Below are 14,571 nucleotides of genomic sequence, written 5' to 3'. Positions count from 1 at the left end.
CAAGGACTAGTTCTGAACATGTTCACACATGATTTACATATTATCAAGGCTCCTTTCATTCACAAACGTTTCAAGGAAATAGTGAAGGTCACAATGCGAACAAATAGTTTGGCAGCATTGCATGAAGTAATGTACTATGCTATATACTGTAGCAGCTGGACAGGGTGGCTCTGGAAATGCACACACACACACACACACACACACACACACACACACACACACACACACACACAAATAAAACAAAATAAAAATAAAAATTATAAAGAAAAAAATCTGATTTCCTCAATATTTGTGTAAACCAATATTAGTTGTTGAAAGCTAAAATTATGCTACTGTGATTTCTATTGTACAGGAGCAATGAAATTTCCATTGCTTGGGAGGATTTCCCTAGCGTGTATGTGCACACCCATTCCCCCTGAAGCACACATTGTCATGATGTGACCTTGGCCTCATTTTACAAAGAGTTGATATGATAGTAACTCTTGCTGCAACGGCAACTGTCATGGTTACAACAAGAATCCGGCTTCCTGATTAGTTGCTGCTACGAGAAGTTGCCATTCAATCAAAATTTGCTATCTGAATATGTTTCATGAAATAGGGCCCAGAAGATATACATGCACAGTGTACTTCACTTAATTACACCTGATAGTCCATCACGTATTCAATTTCCTGTAAAAAAAAAAATCATTCAACAGCTCTTTCCAGGACATATTGCTATTATGAAATGTGACAGGAATTTCCTCGGCTTCAGATGACAGGCAAAGGCAAACACTGGAAAGCTTGTTGACTTGCTGTCCATACAATGTTTTCTTTCCACTTTGAAATCAAACTGACAATCTCTTGGTCCTTTTCTTTGCTGCCTTTGATGGCATTTTGGCACTTTTTGAAACCTTTTTGGCCAGCTTGCTGGCTGACACTTTTGGCGTGACAGCACTTTCAGCTGTAGTTGATTTCCCCTTGGCTTTGGTTGCCTTCGGTGTTGCTTTGATGGCCTCTGGTGTTGCCTTGGTGGCCTCTGGTGTTACCTTGGCAGCCTTTGGTGTCACTTTGGCAGCCTTTGGTGTTCCTTTGACACTCTTAGATCTTTTCTCCCTCTTGCTCGATGTATTCTCCACAACTCCATCTTCACCATCTGCTGTCTTCCCCTTGGCTGCCCCTGCCCTTTGACCTTGTGACCCCACTTCTACTGCTCTCGTAGGTTTTCCTCCTTTCTTGCTAGCGGCGTCACCTTTCGTTGACTTCTTCTGTGATGGCTTTTTTGCCCCACGTTTTCTGCTCTGCTTCTTGCCAGAAGCTGTTGTGGTGCGTCCCTTGGCTTTGGTCAGTTTCTTGACTCCTTGCTTGGGCGTAGGTTCCTTTGGCTTGGCTTCTTTCAGTCTCTCCCATTCTTTGTCCTGAGACAACGACATAGCAAGAGATAGCACATTAGATTCTCAGAGTAGGTGTCACCAAGTGGTCGTCTTGTACTTACTGTAAAAGTTGACATTTGTGCAGTGTGAGAAGTTTTGCGCATTTCGAGCAACCAGAAGCTAGCATGAAAAAAAAAAGTATGCAAATATTCTTGCATGCCATTTGTTCCAGTAAGTAATGTCCTGATTCCGCAGAATTAAAAACACACAAAATATGTCTTACTCAGCCAGGCACAAAAAATTACTCACACGAAACTCTCCACTTTTACAGGAGCACAGAGTACCAAATCACTTTAGGAGATGGCAATTACAATCCTGAACTGATGCACATTTTGGGTTACATTGCACAAGATTCCCTTTGCTGCGAGAGGATATGCTTCAACCCGAGGAAACAATGGTCGCCTGGTTACTGAAGATACACCACATGGAGATTTTCAGATTGCATAGACTAGCAGTATCTGAAGAGCTACTGAACTGTTACTGAGTGAACAGTGAAGACTTGAGCAAAGTAGATAGATAAAAGAGAGCAAATACAATATAATTGAAACACTCTACTCCTGCCATAGTTCTTTTTGCCACCTGAACGCTGACTTCACTGGCAAAAAAACAGGATTGTCTGATTTGTGCTCACTAATTTCTGTTTTGTGTTTTTCTTTAGAACTTTTCTGTTTGTGGACTGTAAAATTCTGCCACATACATATAGGAGAAATCATCATGTTCCTACACATACGTTCAGAGTGGGTTCACTCCTTCATATCATATCGAGAAAATTTGTACTTGTCATTACAAATGAAACTTTCTGGAACTCTCTTTATTATTATCTTCTCTATGTCGTTTTTTTCCATACCTGACATCACAAATGTTGTTGTAGTCTTCTCACTGAGCAATGGCAGCACCGAATCTTTAAAAATCCATCACTTTTGAATGGATTGTCCAATTTCATCCATCTTCCACAGTTGTGCTCTAAAAATATTGCTGCACTCACTCAATTCACTCAAACATTTGTGTGAACTTGTCCTTTTTCAGGCTTCCCACGCGGCCATGCTACATAAATATGAAATAAATATAAGAATGCACATACAAACATATTTACCACATCGTCAATCTTGAAATCGATGCCCAGTCTGGCCAGCTTCTCCTGCTTCTTCTTCAGGTTCTCCACCCTCCTCTTCTGGCTCACCAGAATGTGCTCATTGCTGCTCCCAAGGAGACTATTGTTCCTGTCGGCCGCGATCTCTCGTCGTCGCGGTTTTTTGAACCGGCGAAAACAACCTTTGAACGTCTCCGGGTGAAGTTTCTCCTTCGGCACGTAGAAACCTTTTATCAAAATTAGTAACAAAATGTCATATAAGGCAACAAACCAGACAGTTTACAGGCACAGAAGTAGTGGCAATGCCTACTTATCTGACTGCCAAGCTCAAAATCCACAAAGAGTAAACTCTAAGCTTCAAAATCTTAAAATTGGACCATTCTAATCCATTCAAAGAGTGATTGATATGAAAGAGAGTTAGGAGGTACAGTTTCATAGAAAAGGGACAAAAGAGGATTTAAAGTTTCGGGTCACTCAGGCATGCTATGCAGAAGTACGCTGTATAAATGAAATTCTATTATATTTCCATATGAAAGCAGCACCTATTCACTAAAAATATGGTCCAGAAAACTGCTAATATGGGCCATTCTCCGAAAAGGGGCACCAAAGGGCATTTTTGTGTCTCCAACCTTCTCTAGGCCATAAAACACGATTTTTTCATCAGGAAACCAATTTTTTTACTTTTATTTATACTAGAGAATATAATGAGTAAAATCAAAATCAACTGAGGTCACAGCACCTCATGAAAAAATTATATACGACAACATGAAATATATATTTGTTGATTTTACCCATGTCTCCAGCCTACTCTGTGATTATATTTCACGCTCTCGCTCTTTACCGTAATATAAGAAATCTATGTTTTGTTCACTAATTTATAGTGCCTTCGGTGCCTAAATAAAAAAGCATAATGCTTAGCGAAAAAAGGTTTGTATATTTTTTTCTGCGATCTTAGCGATGGTGTCTCCAAATCTCCATAAGATACGTTACTTTTTGTATGACGCCCTAAAAAATATGAAGACAATAAAGCAGTGATCTGTATGTCGGTCTAGCGAATGAAGTCCATTTCAAGATTATATAAATACAAATAGTGTATTCTGAAACTCTATAATGATAAATATATTCAGATACAAAGTTTGCAATTGTGTATGTTACGATAAGCTGAAATAAGATACGTTACTGAAACTTTGCTCTATTACAGAAAAAGTACTTTGTTGATAGAGTTATAATGCATTTTTCTTTAAAGCACTTTACATTGCTTGTATTCATACATGGGAGTTACGAAAGAAAAAGTTGTTATTTTGTGAAAACACAATGTTGAATATTAAGGCCGTCAAATACGTTACCGTCAAATACGTTACCGTCAAATACGTTACCGCATAAAGTGCATAAAATAGGCGCATCGCACTTTGCGCTAATTCTCTAATTTTGCATAACCTAATGGTTCTCTGCTCTTCAAAGCATGGCGGCCACTTTGAGCGTGATGTTGCATTGCGTTTAGTACCGAGAGTTTGAGGGAGATGTAAGGCTTCTCGCCGTTTGTTATTCGTCCCGGCTACGTGGTTGGTAAGAATTTCATTTTTGAATATCGGCAGAGTAGGCCTATAGTTCATTTATTTATATGACTAGTATGACACATTTGAGAGTTATTTAATGTTGATGGAACAGTTATACGGCTTAAAGACATCTTGTGTACGCATGATATTGTTTCGTGTGTGTGATAGCTCGCATGTACGTTAGAATATTACCCTGCATTGGCACGGTAACGTATCTTACCCGACTGGTAAGGAATCTTATTGGATGATAATATCCTGTTCTTACGTACACGACTATATATATATTATATTTATGTGTTATTTTTTATTAAATAATATGCATATAAAACTCCCATGCTGATATTTCCCCTCTATGTTTGTCTCTCGTGTATTTTAGAAAGAAAAAAACATGGGTAAAATGCTTGCTGAGATACAAAAGGCCTATGGATGCAGAGAGAGAAAGAAAAAGAGTGACCCCACGTTTCTAGCGAAGGAGCGGAAAAGACAAATCCATTATCGCGTTCCTGTTTCTGATCAAGACATGTCGACTCTTGAAAAAGGAAAATAATGACGTGTTTATATCTTTCTTTTTTTTTCGGAAAACATTTCTGTTTTTGAAATGGGCAAATTAATGATGTAATCCCCTCACAATTTTCTACACATTTTATTTTCAGACATCCTCAAAATTTAATATATCATATATGATTTAGTATAAAGCTTTCCCTCTATTAATCCAGAATGAATGACAGATAAAAATTTGTTCTGACATATCTTAATATCAGGGTATGTTTTTTGCCTGTACAGGTATTCTGCAAAAAAAGAATTTCAAAAATGTCATGTATAACATAATGACAAATTATGAGCGGATGACATCAACGACTTGCTCATTAGAATCTTCATAAAGACTGGTCAAGAAATGTTTTCTGAAGATGTGAAATTTAGAAATGTATTATCTTCCTTACTTGGTATACTCGGATTGTATTTTTTGCTTCTCTTCCTTCTTAATTTTATTAATTTCGACCCGGATTTTCCCTTTAAAACTTGCCACATTATGTACAGGGGCAACGTAATGTTTATTGTCAACTGATACGTGGAAGGAGAATAATGATTCCTTAATCTAGTTTTTTTTTTTTTTGTCTTGGCTCTCTATGAATGTAAAAAAAAAAAAAAAATGAAGATGTGGAATACGTCAATATAGTGTAAGTTTTAAGATACCGAAATGTTTGAGTGGATGATGAATCAGATGTGTTAATGGGCAATTCCACAGTAACTAGGACACGGGTGCCAAAAATTCAAAATGATATTTGTTTCAAACACCATACATTTTCAGACAGTACTTGAGTTGAAGTTTTAAGAATCATTATGTTTTTCAATAAAAGCGGCCATTTTGATTTTCAAAATGGCTGCCAAAATATGCCTATAACTCAATGGTGAAAAGAGTGTATTGTCGCATAACTTACTCTCTGTATATCCACTTTATTAGTACTCTAAACAACAATCTTCATATGTATGCAGTTACCAGAGAAGTCTTTTACCACACGATAGAAAAAAAAGCTGGTAGCTTTAAAGAATTTGATAAAAACTGTTAATTACTTTGATAATGATGGATGTAACGTCAGTTACCAAAAACAAGGAATTTTTAAGTTCATTCATCAAAGGAAGTGTGCTGTATGATGTAACTTGGGATTTCTAATGTATGCCCATATGCCTTTATTTTGATACCAGAAATAAGGATACTTGGCATACTGGAGAGTCAAAATGAACACTACAAAATGTGTAACGTCAGTTACCGAAACGTCATACACGAGTATGTAACGTCAGTTACCATGACAGTAATTATAACTGAGGCAAATATTTTTACTTTTGGCCAATTCAATACATCTGGGAAGTCATCTTACAACAAAGAGCAGCAATCCCTTTCATGGGAAATGATGTCATTACCATGGTATGTCCATGGATATATATTTTTTTATTTTATTTTATTTCTAAATTCATTTATTTATTCATTTACCATGATTATCTTTTTTTTTTTTTTTTTTTTTTGGGGGGGGGGGCTTGAGCTTTCGATTTTTGATTCAGCACAAGTTTAAGGTTAAATCATCTGGAAGTTTAGTTTGCCACATGCAGTATACTGTATGCACTCAAATTAGTGACATGATTGCATGTTAACCACATTTTCTATAAAAAAACAAACAAACAAACTTCTGCACAGCTGTATACCAACCAATGTTTGCTTTTGCTGGCATTTTTTTTTTTCAGGAAGCTTAGTCAAGTTTCTACCTCAAGGCAAATGCACAAACAGATATTTCTTCTCTTGCACTTAAATGTGTTGTGTAGTTAACATGGCTCATCGTGTATTATGGTACGTGTAAGGCATGTACAGCTGTACTCATTATTGTTTGAAACTTAACACTGATTTTGCTAAAAGTGAGAGAGGATTCTATAGGCTTTTAAAAAAATTGTTCATACAGTGTGTATTTGTTGATTACTTTATTCTATTCATGCAGGGACATTTTGTAATACAACACATGATAATTATGAACAGGAAGAGTGTCTTATATTGATTTTAGTATTCTTTCGTTGCAAAGTCTGATTTCTTGGTATCTCGAATGTATTTGCAAGCCGTGATATATCAGTGAAAAGGAAAAGAAAAACAGATAAATTACTTCAAGCTAGGAATAAAACAATAATGCTCTTTTGACCAAAAAAGCATTTATTTTTCTTCTTCAAAGAGAAATATTACAAGTGCGACACTTTTCATTTAAATCAATTGATGATGGAGATCATCAGGAGTAAAATAAAGAAAAGAAGGCGAAATATATATCACAATAGATTTCATACATATTTATGCATATTTACGAGTTGATACATGTTTTTTTTCCCCATGACCTGGAAGATATTTTGATATTTTTTTCAAGCACAAAAATATCCATGTTTTGTGTAGTACTACAAGGTATTATGGGTGGAGCACTCTATGTAGATAAAAACTTTTCTGTTCATTAAAAAACAAACAAACAAACAAACAAACAAAAAAGCCCTTAGTCATGTCAATATATTTATACTTGGAACTGCTTAATCTATTAATGGCTCTGTGTAATCATAAATGTTGAATAAAAATTAAATCTTCAGACAAATGTCAAGAAATATCCTCTTGTGCATTTACATTATTTTTGCCCAACTGTGCTATGGCATGGGGGGGGGGGGGTGCCCCCTAAGGGCCCACCCAATATTATTTGTGTCTTTAGATTTTGTTTTAATTTGTTGCTGTAGTTGCCTGGGATTGTCACTGGTACATTGCAGCCGTATAATAACCTGTTAAATAAATTAGTTCTCTGTAAACCCCACGGCAAAGTATGTGTAACGTCAGTTACGTAACGTCAGTTACTGACATGTTTACCTTTAAGTTTTCATAGAACACAAAGAAAATGGACTACTGTTTCATTTCATTGTGTATTTATGACTGATGAACCAAGGTATGACTCCATATCAACCAAATCATTCTGAATGGTCAGAATTATGAAATATCACATAGCTATTCCCAATCATGATTTTGCATGTGTAAACCCTATGGCAAATGTAAGCGTAACGTCAGTTACGTAACGTCAGTTACCGTCATGCCTTCACTGAAATTGGCATGGTGGTAAAAGGAGACAATTAAAGTGCACACTATTTTGCACACCTGTTCCCAAGAACCTAGGTGTATTGCCATATTAAACACATAAAGGCTAAAAGTCACGGACATGAGATATTTCCATTTACATCTACACCATAATTTCCCATGTCCTTTTTCCGTAACGTCAGTTACCGACACATTTTCACTTGCTATGTGATAAGAAATGCAGTTTGAGAGAAAAACTTTCCACCCACTTCTTCATTCTCATGAACTTATTCATCAATGCTAATTGCAAGCCCAAGGTGCTTTCATTCACAAAACTACAAGGTAAACTATTTCATGAAAATCCTTACGTGTAACGTCAGTTACCGTGGAATTGCCCTAATGCAAAGAAGTTTTAGTTACTTGAGGGTTGTGTCGGTTACGTTATTTCCACCATTATCTAACGTATTACTCCGTGGCTTTTTTAAAACAAATTTCATGACAGGACATGTGGAAATATATTGATACATTATACAAAGCTTCTGACACCTATATGCAACGTGACTACTTGCTGGGAATGAAATCTTTTATACTATTTTAGAAGGTTCTTTTGGGTCTTTTTGTTAGGAGCAGAGCCGAAACACATGTAGCCCAAGTGAACATTGTCTTTATAAGATTAAACTGTCAGCAGTCAAATACGTTACCTTTATACGTTGGAAGTGAAATATTTGTCTGTTCACTCGGAGCTATTCAACTTCATCATGTTGTTCCAAACTGAATAATGTTGCATATCTATATGCGTTAACAGAGGGACAGAACTACATAATAGGCTGTACATTGTCCATTAGATATCAAAAGTTTCAGTCATTATATTTGAAACAGAATTATAGTTACGTCTCGGGTTAACATTTTTGTGTATGTTATCGATTAATAATTTTACTAACTGAAATATGTCAAATCGATTATCCGAGGTTATGATATGTTCTAGGTGGCTATAACATTTTGATGTAGACGATATGCAAGGGCGAGTCTATCGTCATGTTACTTTATAATTCACAGTAACAACATTTTGTAGTATAGATGTCTGTCAGATACGTTACCGTATCGACATGACCGTATATCTTCCTTGCACTCGTATAGGTAATATAGATTTGATTTTTATTGTTGATATTGTTCCACCTTAATAATGCCAGATATCTAATCAATAAGATAACAGAAGAAAATGGACTATATTGTACATTTTAAATCAAGTTTCAGTCATGCATTTCAAACAGAACATAATTATGTTATTGCGTAAATTTTGTTAATGCATGCACATAATGATATCATGATGAATGTATGACTTTGTATTACTGAGCAGTGTCAAGGCGATTAACTAGGGCTATAAATATGAATGTTTATGGTTGGTAATTCATTTGGATGTAAGATATAAAGCAAGATTGAGTTTATCGTCATCTTGAGATACAAATCTAGGTAACGAAATTTTGTGAAAGAAGTATGTCAGATACGTTACCGTTTTTTTCTTTCCTTGTAACTCGAAATGTATGAAATCTGTTGTAAAGTGCGCTTGCAATTAGCTTTCTTTGATAATTTCAGTACTTATGTATGACTTTTATTACTGTGTCAAAGCAATATAAGATCAAAGTGTATTAGAGATAATAATTGCAATATAGGGTTGTGTATCTTATACGAAAATATATAATTTTGGCGCTGATTTTAACTTACAGGCTTCAAACGTCAAAACTTTTTTTTTTACATCTGGACCGATCAAAGTTCAAGAATTACTATTTAGTCATGTGCGCATATAGTTACGTTTACATTGAAATAGATATTTACATTAATGGTCCACAAATGATACATCCACTGCCATTTTCTTGTCTAAAGCCTAATGGTAACGTATCTGACAGGTGGTAAAAACTATGAAAAAATGTGTTCAAGTTCAATGCTATTTCTTGAAAAATGTGTTTGTGTCAAAAATCACCCGTTGGTTGTTATGTGTTCTCAAAGTATTAAAGTTTCTGAATTCAAATGAGTTTCGTGACTTTTTTAATGTCGAAATTTTATAGTTTGTCCAACCCTGTTGGTGCCCTTTTGTGGAGAATGGCCCATATCTCGATTTGGGATTTGTTTCGAGCTGCAAAATTTTGACAGGTGTAAGACAAACTTAAAACAGGGCTGCACACCGACACACTTTTTTTCTACTAGTCCAACCTGTCTGTCAGACCAGTAGGTACCAAGTTTTTCTATTTTTACTTTTCTACTGGTCCATTCTTCAAAAAATTACTGGTCCAACAATGATTTTTACCAGACCTTGACCATCGGACCAGCGCCAGTGTGCAGCGTTACTTTAAGAATTTATCTTGGTCAACCAAAATGGCACTTTTTGGTCCATTATGGAGAATCCAAATCTGCAACTTTTTGTGGGTTTTGAGCTGGCTGGTCATATACGAGTACATGTGTGCTTAAACACAATCAAAAATTTAAAAATTCAGGAAATTGTTGAGCCTCATGTGATTACTTACCTTAGAATAGATAGGTAACTTGCAACATCTGACAGAGTTCTGCTTTCAAATCTTTGAATGTTGGTGACAACTGAAGTACTTAAACTACACTGTAGCAATTTATGAAAGCTGCTACCGATCATGTTAGGACTTTGGGTAAATATTGGGCATTCATGGTAGCTGTTCAAGGTAACAACAAAATGAATCAAGCAATTCATCTTTAAAGAACACAAGTAATACCTGCCCATAGAAAGGGACATGGAGTAATGCAGCTGTTCATAAAGTCACTGAGATTATGAGACAGATCAACATCCCCTATTTAGTGCTGTCTAGATTATTAAACTGATATTGTATCAATGCCGGATGTACAACATATGAAATACTTTCCCTTAAAACTTGCCCAACAGAAGCATTTCATTTATGACTCGTGTCTAATAAGAACATGATCTTATATGTTCACAAAGTGGAAGGAAAAACATTCTTGAACCTTGGACTCTTCAAGCAGAGGATACATTCAAGTGCATGTACACATGCACAATGTAGACCCTTCATCATAATTAGCTTTATGGAGAACTACAAGTGTGTACATGTAAAGCATTATGGTCATCCTACAGTCTCAAAGCAGCTATTTTCATATACTATGCCTGTTGCACACTGTCTTCAACTACATACACTGTAAGTCTGTTTTCTTGAGATATCTATGGTAACTGCCCTCATGCTTAAGGCTAGTATTAATGGAAAATACAAAAAGAATGTGAGAACAACAAGCTGAAACTGACGAACAGCACACAAGCTAAAAAGTCATTGACTTACTGGTCCAGTAAGTGAACCTCTGCAACTACATTGTACCTACAGCTTGTACTCCCCAATAATGCCTTACTCATCAGTACATGTAGTATTTGGTAGGTGACAATCACGTCTACTCACATTTCAAAAGTTTCTGGTACATGAGGTAGTTGTGCATCGTCTCTGCTACCACCTTGGCCACCTCGCTGAATTCAAACTCGATGTAGGCGTAGCCCTTGGATCTTCCACTCTGAGAGAGTAAGAGGAAAGGAACCAATTACAACCATTCTTTTACACACCTTGAACAATTCTTCACCGACTTTTATTTGCAGGTATCAACTAGATGAAATGTCACATGTGTTTTTAATGCATACATTTATTGAAAGAGTACTCCTTGAGAATTGACTTTGCGTGCAATAATGACAATGCAATTTATTTAATTTGCTTCTGTTTATGTTGAATCATAATCTATAGATGTTCTGCATTGTTACATGTATCTACAATTGCAATCTCCTTGAGTACACTGTAATCTAAAACTAGGCAACTAACCCCAAATTTTCTGCCAAATGATTACACAGCTCTTCTTTAAGAAAAAGAAAAGATCATTGATTACCTCTCATAACAATACAAAAGAGAATGAGATGAAGGTGAAATGAGTGTGTGTCATTCACCCACGGACATGGGTTGTACCTTTTTACTGCGGCTCAGGCGCAGTCTCTTGATATGCCCAAACTGCGAGAAGAACTTCCTCATCTGTGGCTCATAGAACCCATGAGGAATATGAGAGATGTATACCACTCCGGAGTCCTCATCCTCTTCATGAATTTCCTGGTTCTGCAGGAATATAACCATGTACAGTATCAAATTTTCAAGACATGTTCAACACTTTAGTTTGTAAGATCATGTATCACCAATAAATACATGTAGCTTAGCAAACTTTGAGGGATTTGGGGATAAGTGGGGGCCTCCTGGGGACATGGTGTCTATTTGTTCCATCACACTGCCAATGATACTTGCCAAATTTGTTGAAAAATTTGACATCTATTTTTATTTCAAAACTTCACTTTGCATTTTTTTTCCCTGACCCATTTCAGAATATTGTTCTTAGGCATGGAATTAGCTTTACAAAGAGTGACGCAAAAAACCTTGAACTGGTTCAGAGATCAGTGACCAAGTTGGTATCTGAAAGACTGAAGTTAGACCTTTGTTATACATATTCTGAGAGACTCAAGTCTTTGGAAAATCCATCCCTAAGACTAGTAGTAAACATGATCATGCAAATATTATTAAAGTCTCCAACATTTTGCATGATATGGAGAATTATGATCAAGCTGTTCTCAAGTTACGCATGGTCATAAGTTTGAAGTTAAAAGCTAAGGGAAGGCATCACACCAGTAAGAGGCTATCCCTTTGTTTGAAAAATGACCGCACGAACGTCTATGGCGAGCCAAATGCTCCATACAATCACTATATCGGTACACATACGTTTATTGACTAAAGCACTAGTAAGTTGTTCGAGCGCTAAATTTAACTTCGTAATATTGTGAATGAGCATTTGGCTTGCCATAGACGTTCGTATGGTCATTTTCCAAACAAAGGCAGCGATGAATTGGGGAGCGCTGCAAAGAAGTGGAGGAAACAACCAGAAAACAGGAGGAAACAGTGGAAGAGGTGAGTCAAAATGTTTACTGATTAATCCTGTATACATTTTTTCCAGATTGGTTTGAAAACCAAGCCGGAAAAAATAATAACAACCATTTTTGTGCGGGGGTAACTGGGTCGAAGTTGCGTTAACCAGAACGGTTGAAACCATCGCAATAGCGTATGTATCAATGGTGTCTGTCTAAGAAGCGAAAAACTGACCCAGCAAATGTCATTATTATAAATGAGAATTTTTTTGCGGAATTAGACAAACTTGTCGGTCAACTGATGCAGTTGACCGAAAGATCAGACTGTATCTGGTCATCAGGAAAATGTTCCGCGGAGACTGCGTCTGGCTTCACGGATCCCCTCCTTATACAGACCGAGGTCAATGATGCTGGCTCCTGTGTGGATGCGCTGCCAGCAGTGGCCCACAGATCAAACGTTACGATAAACCAAATTTCAGACAGCTTTTTTACATTCAAACAAGTTTCAAAAATTTGGGGTAAATTTCTCACATTGTGCAATCGAAATAAAGTAACTAGGTTATAACACAGAAATTTTATCCATATCGCAACATCGCCGTTCGCTAGCTGTAAGTCGCCATTTTGAATCTGTTAGTTACCGGTAATCACATGCGAGGTACAGTGTACGTGTTTTAATTAAAAAAAAAACATGTAGAAACTACCTCGCATGTGATTGGCTAACGGATTCATATGTTTCTGCAGTTTGAACGTGACGATGCGACGGGCTGGTTGATGTGTGTTTTACGTTGAAAATTCTCCCAAAATGTTGGATTATTCATTAATCTGGTGAGTGTAGTGCATTCTTGAAATGTTGATTTTGCTACATATGTATACAAGCTTAAATTTGCCGACCTAGGGAGTAGGACCGTGAATTAGACGCAATCGAGAAGGGTGAGGTACCTCACCCAATTTTCCATAGAGCCAGTGGTTAAAAATAAGACCATCCACACAGCGATGTGTACTATCAACTTCGGTCTGTCTAAGGAGAGCGATAACGTCAAAAAAAATAAAAGACTCCTCCGGACAGACGGATCTTTCTGTCTACTGATGCAGGTGCATTAACACTTGCATCAAACTGCATGCCGGTGAATTGATGGTCTTACTTTCCCTCATCCGGTCGCCAGATTAGAAATGGAAGATACGGCAAAAACATATAAAATTAAAATTTACCACGGCTTTATCCATAAATTTGTGAGTTGTTTCCATCACAAACTGCATGAAAGAGAAAGGTTTATGATGGGATCATTGGAGAATAAATCATCAGTTTTACCTGGTATTATTATTTTTTTTTTTAATAAATTTACAATTGTACTTGTAACGACACGTGTTGGGTAGGCCTAGTACTGAGTGGTGACTTCCTTCGAGAGGGGGGTGTTGGTGTCAATGTTCAAAATAGTGTCGATGCGTTACACTATCTGAGAGGAGCCCTGAGGCCTGGTGAGACTTCAGCTAAGACATTGCCCGACCAGAGCCGGAGCAGAGGACGCCGTCGCGTCGACACGTGTCTTGCTGAGGACTGTGTACAGTTGCAATCATGGCCATGGACCCATGCCATGCCAGTTACTACAAGAGCCGCAATGTACGAATGGACAGTACGATTTGTGAATGGAACTGGCCTCAGAAATCACAATAAGTTCCTACCTGGAGCTTCAGTTTTCTCATCTTCGTGCTAAACGATCGCCTCATTTCTGCATCCAGGGCGTTCAGACCCGGTGACTCTCCTCTTTTCCTTGGCTTTATGGACGCCATAATCGTGAATTCGTAATAAGAATCTCCAGAAACTCTCTGCTCTAGATATAGCAGCGTCGTATTCACGTACTCAATTAGTGCACAGAGATCGATCAACTGGTTCGTTCGCACCACCGCGTCCGTCCGCATTGCACCATTTGCATTGAATTGCACAGTCGATCGTACTCGTAGGAATTACGGAGGGGCGAAACAACTCGACCTCAAAATAACTCGACTGTAACCTGACAGGACACCCCAAC

General features: G+C 37.2%; 1 protein-coding gene across 1 annotated transcript; it reads right to left on the bottom strand.

Moving 5' to 3' along the window:
* Positions 1-824: 824 nt before the first annotated feature.
* LOC139709352 (uncharacterized) lies at positions 825-14,353 on the bottom strand. Its single transcript, XM_071621310.1, has 5 exons — positions 14,225-14,353; positions 11,607-11,750; positions 11,058-11,166; positions 2,503-2,726; positions 825-1,394 (listed from the first exon to the last, which is right to left on the bottom strand). The coding sequence occupies exons 1-5, from the start codon at positions 14,330-14,332 to the stop codon at positions 825-827; spliced, it is 1,155 nt and encodes a 384-aa protein (XP_071477411.1). The 5' UTR covers positions 14,333-14,353.
* Between the last annotated feature and the right edge of the window lie 218 nt (positions 14,354-14,571).

The sequence above is a fragment of the Diadema antillarum genome, unplaced genomic scaffold (assembly GCF_040938485.1).
Source record: "Diadema antillarum isolate AM-2024a unplaced genomic scaffold, OU_Dant_1.0 seq00001426_RagTag, whole genome shotgun sequence".
In the NCBI taxonomy this organism is placed as follows: domain Eukaryota; kingdom Metazoa; phylum Echinodermata; class Echinoidea; order Diadematoida; family Diadematidae; genus Diadema; species Diadema antillarum.
This window is presented reverse-complemented; position numbering and strand designations above follow the sequence as displayed.